The 24,284-nt window shown below is 43.3% G+C and overlaps 1 protein-coding gene across 2 annotated transcripts in view; it reads right to left on the bottom strand.

Annotated features, from left to right (window-relative positions):
• Window positions 1–1,450: 1,450 nt before the first annotated feature.
• Window positions 1,451–24,284, bottom strand: part of LOC308324307 (BAR/IMD domain-containing adapter protein 2-like) — a 79,062-nt gene continuing 56,228 nt past the window's right edge. Inside the window, exons 7-15 of one of the 2 annotated variants that reach the window (XM_080776323.1) lie at window positions 19,763–19,915; window positions 15,000–15,248; window positions 13,738–13,963; window positions 12,701–12,902; window positions 10,859–10,927; window positions 9,649–9,802; window positions 9,223–9,260; window positions 4,211–4,253; window positions 1,451–3,740 (exon numbers count right to left, since the gene is read on the bottom strand). In XM_080776323.1, coding sequence (XP_080632449.1) covers window positions 4,226–4,253; window positions 9,223–9,260; window positions 9,649–9,802; window positions 10,859–10,927; window positions 12,701–12,902; window positions 13,738–13,963; window positions 15,000–15,248; window positions 19,763–19,915 — 1,119 coding nt within the window. In that variant the 3' untranslated portion in view covers window positions 1,451–3,740; window positions 4,211–4,225. The remainder of the gene's footprint in view (window positions 3,741–4,210; window positions 4,254–9,222; window positions 9,261–9,648; window positions 9,803–10,858; window positions 10,928–12,700; window positions 12,903–13,737; window positions 13,964–14,999; window positions 15,249–19,762; window positions 19,916–24,284) is intronic. The other variant, XM_080776322.1, reaches the window with a different exon arrangement.

Raw genomic sequence — 24,284 nt, 5'->3', positions numbered from 1 at the left:
GACTGCACCGAGCATGTCCTGGAACTTACTTCACTATGAAGACTGCACCGAGCAGCATGTCCTGAACACGGAGCTTCTCGTTGTCGCTCTCGGGGACCACTCGCGTGTAGGAGAACAGGAACCAGCCACGCCTGAAACGCAGTTAGTGAACACTTTAACTTAGGCTTTGTTTGGACTGCAAGCCAAATCCAAATTTGTTCTCAAATCCGATCTTTAGGACTGGTTGTCCACTGGCAAAACGGCGATCGAGCCATATATGGGGGATATTCTGATATAGAAAGAGAATAAAATCTGCATTCTCAGCTGTAGTAAGAGTCTTATTTAATAAATAGAGGATCCGCAGCAGCAGTCAGACCACGTTTCGGCGCGCAGGCCTTCGTCAGTGTTTCTACAGGTGATTCTGCCTTTTACTTTAATTTTTTTACCATGTGAGGATGTAAAAAGTTCTCTCCTTTAATCATGGCATTGCAATTAAGACCGCTATTACAGGGGAAGTTACCTGAGGGTAGTGTAGACATGAAATATTGAGCTGTATAAGTATCATCATATAAGTATTAGGGATGTCCCGATTCACTTTTTGGTTTCCAATCCGAAACCTGATACCATAATTTCTGCGTTAGCCGATACTGAATGCCGATACCAGAGAATAATAGTTATAATAATAGAAAAACAATAACTATACCGACTGGGAATAGTGTTTATAGCTATATATATCTCGTGTTGTGTTTATAGCAGACTCCTCACTCAATTGTGCACTTGCCGTTTGGGCAACTCTAAAGCAAACTCCACATGCCCAAACATTGTATTTACTTGCCAGTGTCAACCGCTTACCCCTGTGTCGGATATTTGCAGATACAGATATGACCCGATATGACCAAATAAGGGCCGATCCAATACTTTTCCGATACCGATACAGTATCGGGACATACTTGTTTGCAACTAGTCTGTACACTAATGTACCTGACAAAGAAGGGCTAGAAGCCCTTTGACATTATATGCAGTCAAGAGACGACCAGTCACCTCCCACTGATGTGGTCAGTGGTCACATATGGACTTAGCTAACGAGATTCTTACTAAGAAGTATTTTAAATTTGATAATGTAGTTTACCTTCAGAAACAAGGTGTCTCTATGGGTAGTCCATTCTCTCCAAATTATGCAAACCTGTTTATGGGAAAATTTGAGGAATTACACCAACATTAAAAGGTATCCTGAACAGGTATGATTAAAATGACGTTAAGTGAAAATACATTTTAATAGATATGTCCATGTCCTGTAAAATGGGGTGGGCATTTGTCCTACTTAATGGGTGATAATTTCAGTAAAACTTATTAGGCTATAATGATCTGAGTTAGTTTTTCAGCCCTACTCCAGATAATACATTTTTAACGAGTAAGCTACTAGGCTGAAAAAGGCACCAAATTGACCCAGGTATACAACAAGACACATGGGAAGAATTAATGTTATCTCTTTAGTTTATTTTGCACCAAAGTCACTGATACACACTTTATGTACAGCACAGTTATACAAACGGGGACAAAGGTGATAACTGGACAGAGTGAGAAAATATAAAACAGTAAAAAATGCATTTGAAACTTTCTGAGCAAGGAACCTATATACTGTAGTAAACGCTTAATCAGCTCATTAAATACCTTGGTTAGCATAGTTTTGTTATATTTTAACACGTGCTTTGGCAATAATGTAAACGTATGTTTTCTCATGCCAATAAAGCTCCTTTGAATTGAATTGGAATCACACCCGTCATATAGCCTAGTGTTGTGCGCTGAAAATAGGCAACCTACAAGCTCACACAGCGCAGCGCATCACAGAATATGCTATGTATTGTGAGTCTCTAGATCGGTTATTTCTGGCACGCAATACCACCGTACGATAGAGCATGAATCCGGCATTATCTATGATTGATATAGTGAAACATCAAACGAGGGGGACCGTCCTTCACCATCTACACAGCGCAAAGCCTTCAAAGTGGTCAGCCCGGTCCCGGGTGCGAGCCCTGATCCCGTTAACACACCAAGTAGCTGCATAATTAACCATTCAGCTAAAGGGCCTGGCCCTCCTAGTGAGTGGAGATGCACAGCAACACGCAACAAAGAGCATAGAAGAAAAGTGGAGCTTCTTGAATTGCAAGTTATGTGGGCTTGCCTTGGCTACATTTAACCTGAGGATGAAGCTCAAGACAACTTGGCCCCACATGGCCCAGACGGCTAGCGTAGCCGTCCAGGAACCTAGGCTACGAATGCCACCTGACAGCGCGTTGCGGGTTCGACTCCCGATCCCGACGACCTTTGCTGCATGTCACTCCCTATCTCTCTCCCCATTTCCTGTCAGTCTATTGTACCTATCAATAAAGGCAGAAAAAGCCCCCAAAAATGTCTTGGCTCCACATTATTGTTCTACTCTGCTGGCCTGTGACCTTCCTGGAGGTAGACATCTCCATCCTGTGTTCAGACTGCAATGGCAAACACAATGGCAATCAGCTGTTCACCGATATTCATTCTTATTTTGCCCCCTCATTAAAGATTTCAACATCATCTCATACCCATACAATAGAGTAGCTAAATGTCACTCATTTAAACTCTTCTAAAGCAAACTTGGTTAAGCCCAGCTGACTGTGTAATACTGAGAATGAATGATGCAACGTCCTATTTAGTTAGCTAGGCTACTATACAGCGCCACTCCCTCAAAGCTACATCTCGATATAAAATGACTCATTATTTACAGGCATTTCAGGGCACGCAGGGCTCTTAGCAGTTTTCTTTGTGATCTTATTTGAGCAGAAATGCTATGGTGTTTTGGTTTACTTTAATTTAGTCAATACAAATTGTTTATTTATCTTCGGGACATACATACATTATGTACTGGAGAGGGGGGGATCATTCATTGCTGATAACAGGAATATAACTATTAGCAGCTTGAGGCTGCGTAAAGCCTTATTAAAAAGAAAAGAAGGCACAGTCCCCCTATCATAAACCTGTCTTACTGTATAACAACTAGTAACGTAGTGGATAGTAACCTACTTAATAAAAGTAGAGCTGTTGGTTAGCATTAGAGATTGAGTTCCAATCTCCTGAGGTACCACAACTTGGCAGAGATAATTATATTCTTGAATGCTTTTTTCAGTTTCAAACATTTCATGAAGACATTCTGTGCTATCATTTTGTAATTTCAAGTCCTGTAATCTTCATGAAATTTAACGTACAGTGTCAAAAAAAGGAATAGAGATAGAAGATAAATATACATCTGTTTAACTGCAAAAATTATAATTAAATCTGTAAATGACACAGGTACTGTAACAAGCAGTCTATGATGACACCAGTTGCCAGGAAAAATATTAGCAAAGCCTTGTCCACTGGAGTGAATAAATCAGAAAACTAGTGGGTGGCCTGTTCTTACATCTAGGCAAGAGACATCCTATGTCTACCCAAAGCACTGTACAGTATTTTGCAAAACACCATGATGATTATATGTACTGTAGACGTGCTGTGGAATTATCACAGCACAAGCTGAATATTTAACAGAATAAAACCTTTGAAGTGTTTTGATTCCCACACATGAGTTGTGGGCACAATATTCACAATAAACAACCCACAACAAGTCAATGGCAGCCATTTTAAATCGTCACTTATAGATTCGTAGGACAGTAGGCTGCTAGTAGAAGATGGGTTCGGGTCTGTCTTCGGTGAAGGTGGGGCGAAGGTAGACATCCAGGGAGCGAGGGTCACTGTGGGGGAGAGGAGGGGAAGCAGTGAAAGTTAGCTTGAAACAAAACATGCATCGTGTACAAAGTACAAACACCACACCAACCCGCCCAGAGAAGTCTGCCTTCCCAGAGTTATGTTTTCCAGGTTCAGATCTATCGTTTAGCAACGGTTTAGAGTTTTAGCAGGCATGCAGTGACAAAACTCTTTGACGCAATTTATTGTTAACTATCAGAGGGGGGAATTATGAACAGGCAGGCATGCAGGGTTAGTAGTGTCTTCTCTGAATGATGCCGTTATACATTTAACATTAATCTTTTACAGCCTAGGACCTCTGGGAGGCCAAAGGATAGAAAAGATACGTGATACCCAGCACACTTCTGAAGCCAGACAGCCAATGACGGCACAAAGAACCAGGAGAGAGGGAGAGAGAGAGAGAGAAATAGATAAGAGTGATAGGTTGGCTGAATGGCGATGGAGGCTGGTGACTTACGGAGGTCCTGTTCCCTCAGAACCGGGACAATTCTGGACCCAAACTGGAAGGTAAAGAGAACCCTTGGGTTTGAATGGCTCATCTCTCAGTTAAGATCATGCATGGGTCACAGTTCTTAAAGGCATTGCTGGTTAGGCTGGCGTAAGATGAGAATACTGTAAGTTAAAACCATAACCCATTTTCACCCTCGTCGTCATGTAATTGGTCCTCACTGATGCTCATTATAAGATGGCGCTCTTTGTGTCTACTCGTGGTGTCTCAAGAGGTGGGCTGTGCTGGACATTTCAGAAACCTTATTCCAAAGACATCATCGATGGAGATTCCAAGCTATTGGTAACTAGTACAGCCTTTCTCTTACTGGAAAGTTAGCACAGTGAATTAGAAGCCATTGTTGTAGCATCAATGAATTAGTATTTGTTTTGTCCACAGCACAACTCTGAGATGCAGAGGAAGTGGACAGAAATTATTATTATTATTATTACAGCATTATTGAGGACCAATTATATGAAGATTAGGTTGAAAACGGGTGTTCAAAACCTGAACTTTTAACATTTAGTAGATTTTCTGTGGTCTGGGTTTTTCTGGCTCAAACAAGTGCTCTGATTTGCCTGTGGACTGTGAGGCAAGAATCCACAAATCCCATATACATGTATGACATAAGAATTTTCCAGCAGATGAGGGATTTTACCCGTTTTTATTGCAGCTCAAAAGGCTTCAGAACACACAGAGAAAAGCCCAGACCACAGAAGATCCATGGAATGTTCAAAGTTCAAGTTGTGTGGGTGTAAGTGAGGTCATAAACCCTAAAAGAAAAAACTAAAATATAAATACAATGAAAATTAATGTCATGAAACCTATAATTGTTTGACTGTGACTGAAATGGGAGATGGAAAACAGCTGTACACTCATGCTCATCATGCCATGTATCGTTGCTGTCAGGCAGACACCTTGCTTCTCCATATTTATGTTTTTTTGTACATTATAACGCCCTACTTCGTGTTCCTACATGCAGTGTCACATAAAAGTAGCAAAAATAGCCGAGGCTTAACACACATTTCGATTTAACGTAGAGCTTGTAGACATTTCTTTTTTCTTTTCTTTTTTTTTTCAGTTTTCTTTTTTACATTGAACCAAAGCAAAAGAGCTTGTGAATAAATAATAACTTCATTGGCTCCATCGGAACACCATCGGGTATCAAAAGTATCAATTTGGGACAAACAAGGTTTCTACTGAACGACGACGATGTAGTGCAGCACATTTCAGTACTGGACATTCACAGAAGCCAATATAATGAAGAGAGAGGCAGGCTAAATGCATTTCATTCACTAGAGGAGGTGAATGACTCTGTCCACACAGGCATCATCGCTCTATACACAGATAACTTATGCCGGAAATAGATAAAACAGGAGCTAAACACAACCCAGGATCATACGCATGAACAACCAAAACGAAGTAAATAAGCAGGCAGGCAAAGGGCAGCAATCATGTGCACAGTGCTCTCACAATAACGCACAATACGGTTCACAAAAACAACCACACAGACACACACACACTCTCATACACAATGTTACCACAGTCACCAAATGAGCCAAACTGTATGCGAGCAGGAATCAGGTGGGTGCGACAGGTCTGATACAAGCAGTCACACGAGCACATTAATGACGTGCATGCTCACAATGCAGCTCACGATGAGTTACCAAAAGTAATTTATAACAAAATTACAATTTAAAAAAGGGGAGAGGTGGGGGGAATCTAAATTAAATAACTGGGAAAGAAATTTCATATTACCAAAACAGAACAGATTTCTCATCAGACCAAACCGTTTATTAATATATAGATATATGTTTTTATTTGTAATACCTTTGTAAAAAGTCACCATATACATTCAGGGTCAATTTTTTGTATCACATTTCTGAAGTCCCTCCATAGCATGCATAAGATAAAACACTTTGCAACTAATAACTCATTGTTTCTGTAATTGTTTTGTTTCAACAAGGACAATAACAAGTATTTTTTCCCCCACCCCCCCAAAAAAGACCAAAAACCACATAGCCACTCAGTGTAACGTTATACAATCATAATAAACATTGAGAGCTCAAAGGCTTGCAGTTTCCTTGAAAACTGAACTAATTCACAGCTGTTATTGAGAATACTCAGTGAAGGTCAACAAGATTGATCGCCCTGACTTTGAAAAAGGGCCGACATTTTGAATAATGACAACGAACAAATACGTTTTTTTTTGCAGTGTGGCATCATTTACGTTAACCCTATATACTTGGTTGACCGGAACCCCAGAATACACTACAGTACTAGCCAACCTGGTGTTTACCCTATACCCTTTTCACTAAATATCTTTGCACAAAATAGCCGATCTACAAGCTCACAAAGCGTTGCTTGTACAGTACAGTAGGTCTGTTATTTTTGCCCAAATGTTCACCCCAGTATAGGGACCCCAGGGTTCAAGTGGTCAACCACTCTCTGGTTAGATCTAGGAACGGTGAAAATCCTTTTTGTTTCCCCTGGTAGGGTAAAAGAACGTGTAACACTTTTCATTTCATTTTTACGAATAGCAATGTGCATGTACAGTATTTAGATTTTATTCTGAGATGATTATATCAAATGCAATGCGGCTTCATGGTCTGAATATCCCCCAAAACATTATGTATATATATATATATTCCTTCAAAATCAATGTGATGTCAATTTCACTTCAGGTTCACATAACTACAAGTTGTATAGAAAAAGGTAGCTTAGTAAGGCAAATATGACACATATGCACGCACACACGTGCAGCGTGTGCGCGCACACACACACACACACACACACACACACACACACACAGGTTCCAGCCTGATTCGCTGTCTTCCACGGGTCTGTAAATGTCAGATCCGCGGAACGCAGCGAATCAGGCTGGAACCCAGGCTACACACACACACACACACACACACACACACACACACACTCTAGACAGAACATCGGGTTAAGCATCGACACAACTCACACAAGGAAGCACTCTCTCAGAACATACAGTAGTAAACCTGCTGCCAACAAAGCTTTTGAGCGTGGGAGCGGGAAGGGGAACGGGGGAGGATGGGGTTCAATGTTCCGTCCACATGTGCTTACAAAGGCCATTCAGCCCAGTGGCTTCATCACAACGACATTTTAAGTATTTTGGGCACTTTTGTACAGTACATGAAAATGTCCTTTTATAGTCTGACAAAATGACACCAGCATGTACATGCATGAAGCACAAAGCAGTAGCAAAGGCAGTCTCTTGAGAGATTTAGTCCGTGGGGGGAGGAGGGGTCGGACTGGGATCAGAGATCACAGAGCGCTCATAGTCCGTATCGCTGTGCGCCGACCAGGTAGGCCCCGTTTTGACTCTCCCTCTCAGCGCAATCCTCCACCCACCAACCGCTACTGTCCACACCGACATCACCACCGGCGGCAGCACCCCAGAGGGACGGCGGGAGGAAGGAAGGAAGGGGAGGGAGGGAGGGAGGGAGGGAGGGAGGGAGGAAAGGAGAGGTAAGGAGGGACCCGGGAGAGGAGAAGAGAGGACAGAAAGGAAGGGATGAAACTGGACCGCTTCCATTGGAGGAGGCGGCTGTGTTTTGCAGAGGCGGGGGAAGAGGTTTGGAGAGGAAAAAAGGGATCAGTAGGGGAGGCTAACAGGAGGGAAAGAGGGGGACGGGGGAGACAAGGGGGACTGGGATGGGGTGGGGAGGCCCCTGTGCTATCCGGAAGCTGTCTGTGTCTGTCTGTATGTCTGTTCTCACACAGTCGAAATCAATTTGCCATCAGGACTGTCACTGTGGAACAAAGAGAGAAGGAAGCTTGCCAGGTCGGACACACTCAGAGAGAAATGGAGAGAGACAAGACAGGCAGGAAGCGGTGGTGTATGCATGTGTGTGTGTGTGTGTGTGTGTGTGTGAGTGAGTGTGCGAGTGAGTGAGTGAGCGTGCATGCGTGCGTGAGAGGGGGGTTAGACAGGGGGTGGCAAGGCTTAGTTTGGAGGTAGACATTGTAGGAGGAGCAAAGAAATCTACTTCTTCCCACCCACAGCTGCCGACACCAAACAAACGCACCTGCCGCCATCTGGAAAATGGAACTTCATGTTACCTCATCGATAATTATGCATATATGTGCCATGGCCCCAAAACAGAAACAAAACAGTTTGGGTATCGATGAAGTAATGGAAGTCATCTCCATGGCAGGAGGTGGGTGTGTGTAGTGTTCCATCCTTGGGAGGGGTGCATACACCCCCGTAGGGACTGTACCGACCCAGAAAACAACATTCAGAAGACATAATTATGTGACACGACTTGGCGCTGGAGACGAAAAGCCCCAGGCTCACAAACAGTGATGATCACAATGATGTCAGCATGATGTCTGCTGTCACAACATGAAATCCAACCAACCAACACCACGTGTGCACATACACACACTTGTATGTCATTTCAGACACGCACACACTCACACATCCGTGCACAAACGCACTCAAACATAGATATACAAGAAAAGTGATTCCCTCATTAAACAGAGATAGAAGCAGAATAACCCCCAACTTAAAGTAACCCTACATTATGGCACACTGGCCAGCAATATAATATAATATAATTGTATTGTATTGTTTAAAGACCTACTTAAAAAAAAGCAAAGCAAGCTAGAGCAAAGAGGAAAGGACAGAGACAATACTCACAGAATATTGCAGAATTTTGATACGATACATTTTGTAAAGTAACAATTAAAAATGGTACCAATTGATTTGAAACTCTAATGTCTCTTGCCTCAGTGCAGAGGGCACACAATGTTCCGGCAGCTATGTAGCAGTCCCTCCAGCATGTTGAAGCATTTTAATTGATCGGGTAAAATGACACACGTATGATCCCATGTTGCCTGCTAAAAGAGATCGATCCATCTCCGTCTACCTCACTTGACCAACTACAGACATCTAGAGACATCTTACTGGTCTCTACTCAGACGGCAGGGTAGGTAGAATAAGGTCTTACCTTGTGGCGAAGCGACTGTCGTAATCCTCGAGGGCAGGCTGAAACAATCAAGAGACACATTTTTAATCTCTGCTCAAGCCTTTACAAACACCATTCTGCAAGAAGGAGACTGCCATCCTAGGATCTGACCAGCAGGTGGAAGCAGATCCTTAAAGAACCAGCCAGAACAAGCCTCCCTGTCAGGCTAGGGTTTTAATGTCTGAACTCTATATGATTGTGATGTCTTGTTTTTAATTGGATTGCCTTATTTCCTTTCTGCAAAACAAATCCACCTTCAGGTAAAAATGAAGAACACTTGACCCCTTACCTCTGTGTTGAAATGATTATGCACAGTGAACAATGTGAGTGTTTTCAATTAAACCGATCAAATTAATCCAGTCAAAGGAGGCTCGAGTGAAACATGACCTATTAACACTGACTCCCCACCTGTGCGGCAAAGCCTGCCATGCTGTAGGGGCGTGGGCGAGTCTGTGCCAGGCTCTGTGCCAGCAGACGGGCCGTCAGGCCGTAGTCGGGCATGGGCAGGGACATGTCACTCTCCAGAAGGTTCCCTGTGCTGCTGCTTTTCCCATGGTGCAGACTGGAGGGGTGAAGACACGTGCATATTACAATCCAATACAACTAACCCAAAAACGAAACCTGGGGGGAGTTTACCCCAGGGGTTAACTGGGGACAGGGAGGAACTCCTTATATGGTCAGTAGACTCAGCACACTCTATAGTAGAGAGAATTATCACAACAAAACAAAAAATAAGTGATATTTGAATTAAGTGAAAATACTGAATATACCTTGGCTTTAAGTGTTAAAAAAGTAACTACACACTACTAACGCACACACTAAGTCATGTAATGCAGATAAATAGTGTTGCACTGCAGGTTGAAACTTTCAACTAGGTTGCACAGTTGACTTCACCTGGCCACATCCTAGTCATGATGTAATAGGATCTGTTTTTCCTCAGGTGTAAATGGTTAAACTGCTAATGTTATTGTCACGATTGGGCCATGGCCAGGTGTGGCCAGCAGTGCAGCGCCAGCCAGCAGTGCGCCAGCCAGCAGTGCATAAAACTGTAGTCCAGGGTTTTGGACCAAGGTGGCAAGCCATTTCCTGTTCCGGTTAATTTCCCCGTAGTTTCGTTTGATCGGCTCTGCAGTACATTTGTACTGGAAACGCATGTGAAGGTCATTTGTGTGTCCGGTTCAAATCGTCTGCTGAGCCAATCAAAACAAACTGGAACAGGAAACGGACCAGGTCTGAAACCCTGGGACTCCAGTTCTGCACAGAGCCTATTGAAAGAGGCCAAAGCAAATGTCCTTGTGACAGGATAGAACACTGAGAGTATGATTAACTGATGACCCAGCATAAATACAAGTTCCTTACTTGATCATTAACTATGAAGACTGCACCGAGCAGCATGTCCTGAAACTTACTTCACTATGAAGACTGCACCGAGCATGTCCTGAAACTTACTTCACTATGAAGACTGCACCGAGCAGCATGTCCTGAAACTTACTTCACTATGAAGACTGCACCGAGCATGTCCTGAAACTTACTTCACTATGAAGACTGCACCGAGCAGCATGTCCTGAAACTTACTTCACTATGAAGACTGCACCGAGCAGCATGTCCTGAAACTTACTTCACTCGGAGCTTCTCGTTGTCGCTCTCGGGGACCACTCGCGTGTAGGAGAACGGGAACCAGCCACGCCTGAAACGCAGTTAGTGAACACTTTAACTTAGGCTTTGTTTGGACTGCAAGCCAAATCCAATTTTGTTCTCAAATCCGATCTTTAGGACTGGTTGTCCACTGACAACACTCATTGTCATTTGCAAGTGATTGGATCAGATTTGTGACAGACACGGTCGATACATCCGCAAATTCCGCATCGTTTGCTGTGGTAAACAAATTACGACATAGGCGTGAGTAATGCTCTGTAGTATGCAGAGCATACATCAAAGTATAAATCAGGCTTAGGTGTCCGAGTTTCGAATTCAGATTTGAAGTAGATAAAGTGCCCCTCGGGAAGGAAAGTCCGTGAAAGATTTCACGTAAATTACACGCAGAGTTCATGATTTGAGGCATTTTGTTCCAAAAATGTGTTTTGCAAAAATCCACCTTATGGTGGCGCTACAACAGGCCAATGTGAAAAGGGTGGGATATATTCCTCAGCCTAGTAGGAAAGTCTGTGAAAGATTTCACTTAAATTGCACTTTTTTTCTTCAAAAGTCTGCCTCCTGGTGGCGCTATAACAGTCCGTTCTGGAAAATTTGGGGCAGAGGTTCATCATTGGCATCCAGGGAGTGTGTGTGTGTGCAAAATTTGGCATTGACCGGGTTAATAGTGCCGGAGATTAGCCGATAACGGACGGACGGACGGACGCACGCACGCACGCACGCGCGCGTGCACGCGCACACACACACACACACACACACACACACACACACACACACACACACACACGGACGGAGTGCAAAACATACTCTCTCCCCATGCCTTCGCCATGGTGGAGATAGACAGCATTTCAAAACACCTAAGAAAACTCAAGTTCCATGAGCTTTTTGCTGCTCAATCTTGATGAAGATTCCGGATAGGGCAAAATGTTGATTTGAGCTGGCAGTCTTTAAGCATAGCCTTTGTTAGATACCATATTGAGGTGGGACAGTGGGACAGTCTTTAAACATAGCCTTTGTTAGATACCATATTGAGGTGGGACAGTGGGACATCTCATCTTTGTTAAATACCATATTGAGGTGGGACAGTGGGACATCTCATCTTTGTTAGATACCATATTGAGGTGGGACAGTGGGACAGTCTTTAAACATAGCCTTTGTTAGATACCATATTGAGGTGGGACAGTGGGACATCTCAACTTTGTTAAATACCATATTGAGGTGGGACAGTGGGACATCTCATCTTTGTTAGATACCATATTGAGGTGGGACAGTGGGACAGTCTTTAAACATAGCCTTTGTTAGATACCATATTGAGGTGGGACAGTGGGACATCTCAACTTTGTTAAATACCATATTGAGGTGGGACAGTGGGACATCTCATCTTTGTTAGATACCATATTGAGGTGGGACAGTGGGACAGTCTTTAAACATAGCCTTTGTTAGATACCATATTGAGGTGGGACAGTGGGACATCTCATCTTTGTTAGATACCATATTGAGGTGGGACAGTCTTTAAACATAGCCTTTGTTAGATACCATATTGAGGTGGGACAGTCTTTAAACATAGCCTTTGTTAGATACCATATTGAGGTGGGACAGTCTTTAAACATAGCCTTTGTTAGATACCATATTGAGGTGGGACAGTCTTTAAACATAGCCTTTGTTAGATACCATATTGAGGTGGGACAGTCTTTAAACATAGCCTTTGTTAGATACCATATTGAGGTGGGACAGTGGGACATCTCAACCCACATTGTGACACCTTCCACAGTAGATACAAACACGATGGCGATCGATAGCCACTCACATCTTGTTCTTCTCGTTCTCGCCGTAGTGCCAGCCGTCACGAGCCTCAGGCACCAGCAGTGTGATGATATCACCCTCGTTGAAGCTGAGAAGGGTGCCGTTGTCCCCTGCGGCGTGGGAGAATATGGCCTGCACGCGCGCCCGGTCGTTCTTCTCCAGCCCTGCTGCCATGGAACTGGACCTGGGCAGGGTCCTGGTCTCTCCTGGAGGAACACACAGTGATTAGTGGACATAGAGCCACAGCGTTACTCCATCCTGTCTTGTTCTGAAAATCAGTGCACTATCATGCAATAATAGTCTTTTTTTTTGCAACTGAATGGCTTCATTTATGATATATTTTCTCTATTATTAAGATTATTTTGTATTGGTGGTGGGGAAGAGGGCAGGGTGGGGGTCGCGAGACATGGCCAAAGCATTTCCGGGCGTCCCCAGCCAAAAACGTTATAATAGCTTACGCAATTTATATTTCCATGTGCGGGGGTGCGTCAGCTAGGGCGGGAGGTAACAGGGGGTGCATGGACAAAAAGGTTTGGGAACTTTTGACTTTTGGCCATCAGGGTGAAGCTCTGAGCCACTCTGCTACATGTTAATACAATATAACTACAATGGTTGCATTTAGTCTCCCTGCTGTTCTATTGAGACTCAATGTAAAAATGTCAGACCGGTTTCAAATCCGGGGTAGAAGAGGAAAGTTACATGTGTGCAGCCAGAGAGGCATGTCCGAATTTTTGCCTGAATTGTATTTTTGTATTTGTCAAAACATGCTGGCAGACCAAAAACAGAATACCAGCTCAAATACCTTGAGTCATACATTATAGATATGTCATAGATGTCACTGATTTCCTCAGCTGGGCAACATGGGAGTCCGAGATCCAGATTGGAGCAACGCTGTTCCCATGTGGATCCCGAGATGCACATGATTTGATTTCTTGTGTCTTTTGTGTGTCTGTCTGTCTGCGCCCCTCACTTCACACAAGTCAAGTGTGATTTTTTTAAGCCACCAGCTACTCTGTGGCGGTGCTCGGATCATTGTCTTACCCACTGGATTCTTGGTTTTGGCAGGGGCAGGCCTGCGGACAGGCAGGGTGTTGGAGTAGACATCGCTGACCTGTCTCTGAGGCTGGACCTGGGTCTGGGGCTGCTGGCTCTGAGGAGTGGTGGGCCTGCCCTGAGACACCACGGGCCCTGCCTCTGTCCAGTACTCCTCACCATGGACCCCTGTTGTCCCGTTGACCATAGACATGCCATCTGGCCCCATCAGCCTCTGTATAGCACAGGACAATGGATCTATTCCAATGTGTAGATTGTGTAGAACGTACATCTAACGTACATTCAGCTCATTTATTGCAAAGCTATTGGCATTTAGTTTGTAGTGTGGCTCTGCTCATGTGATATTACAGATTACCTGTGCAACAAGACACAGAATCTGATATCAACAACAACCCCCAGAGCAAAGCACAATTATTCCATGAACATTGAACATCAATTAGCGATTATACATTTATAATATCATGATTCATATACAATCCATAGTACAATCCAATCATCATCATCCTAATAACAACATGAAATTTAAATAATAGGAGGAGGAGGCCAGGGAGGTGGGGGGAAAAACGACACTGTACAACCTGCTTTGACAGCTAAGCATGTAGAATGAGCAGTGAACAGAGATGCTTAAAAAGATGGCCTGATTTGCACTGAGGGAATGAGATAGCTTGTAGCGAATGAGAATGAAGGGAGTTGACGTGGAGAGACAGCTGATTTAGAGGAGCATAAATTAATTACCGTTAGAGAATTAATAAGGGGGGTATGTGGAAAAATATATAACACCTCCTGCCTTCCATGTCGTAACGAACTATCGCTGCGCTGGAACTGATCTAATGGATATGATATTAGTAGTCAGCAGTTACTGTAATGCTTATGTTCCTCGATTAAAAGAATATACGTTTTGACTTGGGAGCTGGGGCTCAGGAATTGATATTCAGCGAGCAATCGTCTCTTTAACTTTCTTCCCGCTGACCAGCTTGAGTTGCAGGCTCATTAATAAAAGTGCCAGCAATAGAGTGATACCAGAGAGACACAGTATATTTTGCTTCCCCACAGAGGGCTAAAGGTGTAGCAGACAGTGTGATTTACTTCATTAGCGTCTTCACAGGAAGCTAGCTACGGACACACACAGAGAAGTAGTCCCTGGATGTTTCCGAGTGAGAGGCGATAATTCATCTCCCTCCTCAATCATGCTGTCGGCCAAACAACTCAACTCTAAATCAGAGACAGTCTTTCTCAGCATCGGCACTTACCGCCTGGTGCCCCAAGCCGCTGCCCATGAAGACGGCCAGTTCTGGGGGTACAGGGAGAGGCTGGGCCCCTGGTATAGGGTCCGAGATGACCAGGTTGGATTTGGAGCTGTGCAGGGGACTGGTGCCCCCGAGGGAGCCCCCACCAGAGCCCATCTGCTGGGCTAAGAGCATAGCCCTCTCAGGCAGCTTGTTGGGATCCGAGCAGGCCTGCTGCCACACTGGGATCTTCTGGGTCAGCAGGTCTTTACCCTGGATGGAGGGAGACACACAGACAGGCTTACAACACTTTCTGGATAGAAACACGCACACACAGTGAAACAGTTGATTACATAATGTGTTGGTCTAAAACGACCTGTAATCCAGGTGAGGATTTGTGTAAATGCATTCATTTAGATCAGTTGGGTTAAATACACGTATATAATTGTATTTCATTGTGAGGGTGTAAGAAGAATGGGGTGTGGCAGATTACTTTTATTCTTCATTTGTAACCACACACACACACACACACACACACAGAGGAGTATTAGGTGTGCTGAAGGACCATTACGGGTGGTCTGGAATGTTGAGCCATTTGACTATGACTCATTCGGTACACTTGACATTACTGCCAGCTATTTTAAAAGCATGAAGTGGTTTGTTTGATTTTCTAGGAAGCCATTTCAGTACAGCATAAAAATCAACTTGCAGAGACACTTTACTTTATTTGTTTATTTTACACTGGATTTAGCTAAGATGCTAGTTTACATCCACAGTCCCCATGCACACACATTACACTAGGAAACAGCATGAAAACATACATACAAGAATAATGTACAAAGGTATGAAGTGTATCTATATGGTTATATTATTTATATTGGTTTAGCATTTATAGGGCAATACAGATTTGTAACTAAAGTAACTTGTGAATAAAGTGCACAAGTGAAACATGCTTGGTAATCTGACATACAATTCAAACTCAAAGACATTATATTTATATATTATATATAAATATATATTTTCCATTAAAGTTATGTCATCCTTGCATTTTAAAAGCACAGATTGATTTTAATGACATAGCTTGAAAATAGATTGAAAAAAGGGATCAAAAGAGGGGGAAAAGAAAAAAAGATTGATTTAGATATGAAATTAATCAGCTCTGCTAGGATGTTTAGCCAAGATTGACTCTTAATTATTATTATGATATATTCAGGTTTGGTAACTGACTATGACTGACTATGGAGAAAATGTAAACATGAAAACTGACTATGGAGAAAATGTAAACATGAAATCTAAAAATAAAACTGCAGTATAAACAGAAAAATTGTCTGTTTATGCATGCTAATGAGAAAATGTAAACATGAAATCTAAAAATAAAACTACAGTGTAAACAGAAAAATGAGCTATGTTAATGTTATGGCCAAAGCAGTGGTTCTACAGCGAGGCACACCAGCCTACCATGGGATTTTGGGACAACCACACAACATTATGGCTGTAGAACTACAGAAAATGCAATAGCTTTTAATTTACTACATCAGTACAGGGGCAAATTCTGCTTTCAACCCGGTCATTATAGCCAAAACTTTTACATGTATTGATTTATATTGATGTTTCTTAAATGTTTTCAAGAAAAGCTAAAATGGAAGATCTATTACTAATACAGTAGATCTAAATAGACTATTAGCTGAAAACGCATTCATAGTTGGCCATTTCCGGGACAGGGGAGAGGGGAGTTCTCACTGAATACGTTTTATATAACAGCAGCAGATGGGAAATTAGCCCATCACAAGGGGAAATGTCACTCATAAATAAATACACATTGTCAAACTGTGCAGTGTTTTGATATCTCACATACTGTTCTGAGCACAACATTCATGAGACACTTTCAGGCAGCCAGCGATTGGTGGGGAGCAGTCCTTAGCAGTGTTATTTTTTTCAGCATATTTTGATTTAGTCTTAGTCTTTTGAATAACACACATTTAGTCTTCTGAAATAATTTAGTCTTAGTCTAGTCTTAGTCTTTTAGTCTTAGTCAAATACATGTTAGGTTTGAATATGCAATACAGACACATATTTATAGTTTTAATATGAAACCAGTCTCATTTTATTTTTAAGTGGTGCAACCACTTCATTAAGGAGCTATGACAGTACAGTACAGGGGCTCCCTGGGGACCCCCACACAGTAACTGTCGTTTCGGATGCGGGGCACACACGCTAAGTACGTGTACACACGTCCATTGAATCAGTCGGTTGGATTCCCTATGACGATGTTGTATGGATGGAATGTGTTAAGGAGTAAGCTCTTGGAGTAGGCTCTTGTAATAATACAAGAGTAAGCTCTTGTATTTTGTTTTCGTTAGGCAATATATTATTTTGGTTTAGTTCTTTGATTTATTTCAACATTTCAACACTCGGTTGCCTTAAAACCCTTTACTTTTATGAAACTCACTTTAAATTGTTAATCCTATTCTCGTAATAAATATATAATTAACCCTTTGTTTGAGTGGCTGCTTGGGAGTTGGGGAAGGCAGGAGCGTCATATTTTCATGTTGTGTATCAGGCCCCTAGACTGGTGCATAACAGAAGTAAAAACAGAGAGATGTGTTTGAGTGAGCGTTGAGTCGCTTATCACCACGGCGTGACGCCATGTTGTAGTATTTTATCACCTAAAACTGAAGTATTCAGGCCTTTAGAGCAGTGGTTCCCACAGGCGTCCTTCAGGGGGGTTCTATGGGTTCCCCAGCTAAATGAGTCGAAATCAGTTTAAACACTTTAACCCTATATGAAAATAACTAAACAGCAAATCTACTGTACAAGCTCACAACGCGTTGCGACTCTCCGTCTCCTACAGTACGTGTTCTCGGGGCTCGAGGTTGTCCCTGAACGGAGTCCTTGAACCCCTTGCACCCTGCAGAGCTACAGCATCCTAACAATGGTGAGTGGGCAGGGTGGAGGGACTGACCAGCCGCCCACTCAAACAACTCTCTCAGCCCTGGGTCATGACTCTTCTACCTCTGGATAAACGGAGCTTTGTGGACAGACACATCCAACACGTGCACATGTGTGCCAACAGAAAGAGACACACACACAAACGAGTGAAGGACAATATCTCCCCTGCCTCCCACGCTCTCTGCTTCTGCTACCTCTGCCTCACTCTCTCTCCTATTCAATCTCCCAGTCTTTCATACAGGAACAGTCTTTCATACAGGAACATGTCCCAGTCTTTCATACAGGAACATGTCCCAGTCTTTCATACAGGAACATGTCCCAGTCTTTCATACAGGAACATGTCCCAGTCTTTCATACAGGAACAGTCTTTCATACAGGAACAGTCTTTCATACAGGAACAGTCTTTCATAGAGGAACATGTCCCAGTCTTTCATACAGGAACAGTCTTTCATACAGGAACATGTCCCAGTCTTTCATACAGGAACAGTCTTTCATACAGGAACATGTCCCAGTCTTTCATACAGGAACATGTCCCAGTCTTTCATACAGGAACAGTCTTTCATACAGGAACATGCACAATTTCCCAGAGAGGGCTCTTCAGCTCGCCCAAGGTTGAATCCATCCCACACACACCCCCATCCTGATTAATGGATTCAGACTCCATGTTGAAACACCACACACACACACACACACACGCTCACACGTGCATACATACACACACATACTCTGAAGACTACACTTGTCATTTCCGACGCTTACAAGCTCTTTACTGAACACGAAAAACTATTTGCATCGCATTCAATTTCATTTAAAGAGAAATGCTGCTGGGTTTCATTTTCATGGTTCATTGCCAGCCCTCTGTTTTGCATTGCCAATGCAATGGCGTGTGAATGCATGCGGGGGGGGGGGGGGTAGAAAGTTATTGTCCTCACTTATACAGTACTTTGGACAAAAATATCAATGGTTCCCATCACAGTTTATGGTCCATTCATAGCCTTGGAGAAAGTCAGTTGTTGACATAAAAGTAATAAAAAGGTTAGGCCCTTTTCTTTTAGAGTAGCCAATTATGTTTTACCCCTTTTTCTCTGCAATTTAGCCAATTGATTCCTCCCCACACACATTTCTGTGTTTGTCACTGCTGTTGTATTGTACCGACACACCAACCAGTGAAGAGACCGCACCGGGAGGACGTAGAGCGGCTCATACATACTCCAGTTTTTGTTGATAGCGTATCACCGCGGTGTAGTTTTTAAAGGGGTGGAAAACTACACCATTACGTCAGTCGCAGTGATGATCAGCTATCACCGCAGACACAGACCCATGTCTCTGTTTTTACTATCAGACAAGTCTTTTCACTCTGGAACTATCACCCCGATCACTGATTGGTCTAGAAGTTGGGTAAACCACAGGGAGGCGGGGTCAATCCTTAAGGACATCACCGCGAGTATGATGGCCTCAACTCTTATCACCGTTTTAGGTGATAAGCTATCACCTAAAACGGTGATAACCTATCACCAAAACTGGAGTATGTATGAGCCCAACACTCCCCATTGACAGGTGTACAGCCCGTAGGATTACAATCAACGACCAATGTCAACTTCCCCGCCCGGCCTCCCTCCCTCCCCTGAACACAATTCGCATAGACGGCCGACAAAGCCGGTTGATTCTAACCCCCGACCTCTGTGGTGGTGGTGGGGGGGGGGCAAGGACTTTAGCACTGCGCCACCCGAGAGCAAATAAAATTATAATAAAGAGGCCCTTTTCATGAATCCTAAAGTTAAAGTAAAGCTACAATCCGGGACTTTTCCCGAAAATGGCACATAATGGTTGACTCTTACCTTGCCATGGTAGGCACTGCTGTTTTTGGCCACGGCGCACTGGCGGTCCACCAGGAAGCAGTATCGCCGGCGCTCCTCTGACAAGGCCGTCTTGTAACCCTCGGCAATGAAGGTGTCCAGTTCACTCTGCTTACTGCTGATGGTCTCCACGAACTGCAAGGCACAGGTCAGCATGAGATGTCAGTCATACTGTTACGCTTGGTTTACTATATAATACTGCTATCATAGCAGATCCACAAGGTCACAATGTTGTACATCTGTTATTTAATATTGTCGTTATATATATATTTTTTTTCTTTTAATAATCGTTCATTAATCAGAATCGCCAAAAGTTTTTTTTAAGCATTCTGTGATCACCTAAACAGCTAAAAGGTGAAAAACACACAGGGCATCTTAAAAGTCCAACTAGGCAAATGCCTTGCTAAAAAGGAAGGTGGATGCTTTTTAAAAGCATCCACGGACTGTGGTGCTCTCAGGTGGTCGGGGAGGGCATTTCACAGCAGCGGAGCAGCTGAGAAGAAGGCCCGGTCACCCATGGTGTAGAGTTTTGGGAGCGGGTGGAGGTTGGGGGTTCAATGAGTTCTTTTAAGTAGGTGGGGGTGGGGGGGGCGTTGCTGTGGATGCACTGATGGGTGAGGAGGCAGACCTTGTATTGTATCATGTATCATGTATATTTGATGTGTTCCTATTTTCGCACTCTCAGCAGGATCCTAGCAGCACTGTTCTGGACGGTGACATGTTGTTCACTCTCAGCAGGATCCTAGCAGCACTGTTCTGGACGGTGACATGTTGTTCACTCTCACCAGGATCCTAGCAGCACTGTTCTGGACGGTGACATGTTGTTCACTCTCACCAGGATCCTAGCAGCACTGTTCTGGACGGTGACATGTTGTTCAATGGGTTCCCACACAGACTTTCCGGGGGAATGTTAACGTTGGATTTTAGATTCATGCGTTTTGTTCAACAAGAAATTCAAAGCTGACTGAGCTGATATATTAATAATGTTAATGTGCAAATTATATAAATATATCATTATTTGTTCGCCATCAGCTAGATGAGAGCTTGAGAGAGTGAATTTGACTGTGTAGTTGTCGGTGAGCCGAGGGGGTGAATAAATAAAAACAGGTTACTACTCCCACGCTGCTGCCAGTGATTGTCTTGGTGCCGTGGAACTCAGTCCAGTCCTGGCATTTTATCACAGCATGAACTCTCGCAAGGAAATGTCAAGCGCTTACTGAGCTCATTAACACGCACAGTCGCACACACACTTTCCTCTTCTAAACAACAGAGGTTCCCTGTAGCTGCTTCACCCCTGCTATTGACTTGTGTGTGTGTGTGTGTGTGTGTGTGTGTGTGTGTGTGTGTGTGTGTGTGTGTGTGTGTGCATATATTCAAGCCCTGTATAATTTGTATTTTGTTGCACAACGGATAACAAAAATTGCCTATCTACAGGTTGCGATACCTTAGTTGTGAGTTTGTAAATCTGCCATCTGGACTAAAGTACAGACCCCTGAGGGACCCCGGTCAACTGTACTGTATAGGAATAGGATTATTGGTTAACGTTTTCTTTCTTTGAATACCGGCTTTACATCCCTCGGCTGCTCCCACCTAGTGTTGGAACACTAATGAATACAAGTTCAATAGGGTTCATTTGGTGAACTTTGACCTACACAGAGTTCCTGAGTGGAGGAGTCACACATGGCAGGCGAGCGAGCGAGCGAGAGAGAGAGAGAGAAAAGATACAGACTGACAGAAAGAGATCATGTTTGTGAATTCTCTCCATGTAGCCTACTTTAAAATTCCTGCCAACGACTATACACCACATCAAAGACAGGAGGAAACCCAAAATGCATTTCATTTTCTAGCCACCAGAGAACACTAGTTCTCCACTATTGAGAATCACAAGATTTTGCTGGAAGGATTAAAAAAAAAGGTCTATTGAACAAAAACATTTTGAGAAATGGACCTGCTGTGCATTAGCAACACTATGCATTAGTGCACTGTGCTTTTTGGAATAAATCTACCCACACTGCTAAAACACAAATCCTGAGCCGATGAAAGCACTAGGAATGGAGTTTCCCCCTGAGAGCAGCTTAAGCCCTGGTCTGTTATTTTCAGTGCAACTTAAGTGCAAATTAAGCACTTTCAAAAATGCCTCAATTATTGGCGCAGTTCATTCCGAGCAGTGTTCATCCTTTCTAGACGAGGGCCTGGGTTCAGTAACTGTGTTCAGTAACAGTGTTCATCCTCTCTAGACGAGGGCCTGGGTTCAGTAACTGAAAGGTTGCAAAGGGAGGAACGTTTACAATGATTAACGCCATCCTGTAAGTCACACTAGGCCTGTCACATTGTGAACTCTATTTTCTCCCCTCTCTCGCTCCTGAAATGTTATATATTACGTTTTTGTTAATATTTGCGGGGGTATGAGTCACACTCAAAACTGCAGAGAGAGAAAAGGCTATAGTCCGATTTATACTACTTATACTAAGTGTAAATCACATCCGTGGCATGTTGTTGAGCTCATTTTCAACGTGAGACGCCATAGCGCGATAGAGCATAAATAAGGCATATAAGACAAGAAAACTGAGGGAGAGGGAGAAAAATATGCTATGGCTAGAAGAGACTGCATTAGCATTTGTGAATGGATCGGAATCCGATCGTATCACGGCCAGACAGAGACTCTCGGCATTTAATGAGGAGCTCGCCTCAGTTCTATCTTTGTGAGGAAGGACCTTGACTTTCTGTGGTCCACCATGACTCATTGTCTGTCAGCCTGCTCTCCAGCAGCTTTAAAGCCAAGCTCATTAGAGCCGTCCAACCAGTCCGCCCTCTCTTCTCTTCAATTCCCAATGGGCCAATTCTCACACCATTCAAATAAACCAGCGTGACCAAGAACAATGATAATTGTGAAGGGGGGAAAAATAGTGCCAATACATCAGAATTACCTCAGGTTTGACGAGGAATTTACCATCACCAAAAGCTCATTGGAATACATTTAAATGAGCCTATACAGACCGAGCTTTGAAGCCCGGAGCCATACCGTGATAACAACAGAACTTAACACTTTGGCTGTGTATTCTCCCATCCCCGTCTGGGAGAGCAACAATCCTCATCCTGTCCTCATCCTGCCCCCCCCCCCCCCCCCCCCCCCCCCCCTTTTCACCTCACACCTCCCACCATCTGTAAACAAGACCCATTCTGCTCCACCTTTATGGGTGGGATCTATCTACTGTATATATGTGTACCTCTGTGATTAAAATGCTTATGTTACTTGGGAGAGCGGCCTGCGAGCCAGGAAGAAGCATCCGTGTATACTGAGTGCACGTTAAATAAAGGTCTACAAAGGGAAGTTGATGCCTCATGCGTTTAGTGTCAGAAATCCAGCCATAACAGGTTACATTATCAGCTGGAATGGTGCTGAGAGAGAACTCGTCGAGATACACTTTTAATCAACATCTACAGTATACATAAGTACAGTAGATGGCACGTTTGTCGCTTTTGAACAACTGTGCTTTAAAATATGACATGAAGTCTTCAAAACCCAGCAGTGGTTGTAATTAGCTGATGTACAAGCTCATGAGCTCGTAGATATGCCATTTCCGCCCAATATGGCATGCCCAGAATGGGGATGCTAGAGTTAACCCATTCTGACCTGAGATCAGATTCATACGAGGTTTCCACTGGACACACACTGGTCTGATGAACCCATTCTGACCTGAGATCAGATTCTAAAAATGTCAGTCGTTCTTCGATTTTTCAAAAATAGCAGACCTACAAGCTCGTATCGCGCCACTCGGTGGCGCGATATGAGCTTGTAGATCTGCTATTTTTCAATAGCTAAAGCATAACATGATGCTAACACCAAAACGGGTGCCCGGTCAGAATGGGTTAATGTGCGCATATCGCTTCACATTGTGTAAAACGTAATGAGTTCACTGAACCCTGAGAACGTTCCACTACTTCACCAATGGTACACATGTCAATGCTTCAATCCAATAATTGCCAGTTATTTGTGTGCAGGTAAATGCACTCACTTTAGGGGAGCCATGCCCTCTCTATATCAGTGGTTTCCAAACTTTTCAGATCGAGAGCCAAAAGAGAGATTAGACCGGGAGCCGAACTAGTGAAAATAGCAGATGTACAAGCGCACGTGTCGCTTCACGCCCTGCGTTGCTGAGCTTGTAGATTGGCAATTTTCAATATATATAAACTTTATTACAGGCTCGTGGCCCACAAGGTAAGACAGTACATCACAAATACGAGAATACAAATTAAAAAAATACAGTATTACCCCGCCCCACAGGTTACTACTAAATACTTCTGAATTATTATTATTGTTTTTAATTTATGTAATTTGCTTGTTTGTTTTAAAATGTATACAATTATTTAACTTTTTAAACTAAAACACATATTTTGAAGTATATGTCTTTTTTAAATGTAGGGGGAAAATTGATTTTTTGTCATGACCCAGTCATGATCCTTAAAAATAGGTCTGTGACCCACAAATGGGTCCCGACCCAGT

The sequence above is a fragment of the Protomyctophum bolini genome (assembly GCF_963924005.1).
Source record: "Protomyctophum bolini genome assembly, chromosome: 11".
In the NCBI taxonomy this organism is placed as follows: Eukaryota; Metazoa; Chordata; class Actinopteri; order Myctophiformes; family Myctophidae; genus Protomyctophum; species Protomyctophum bolini.
Note: the sequence above shows the minus strand (reverse complement) of the source record. Positions and strands in the feature narration are given on the sequence as shown.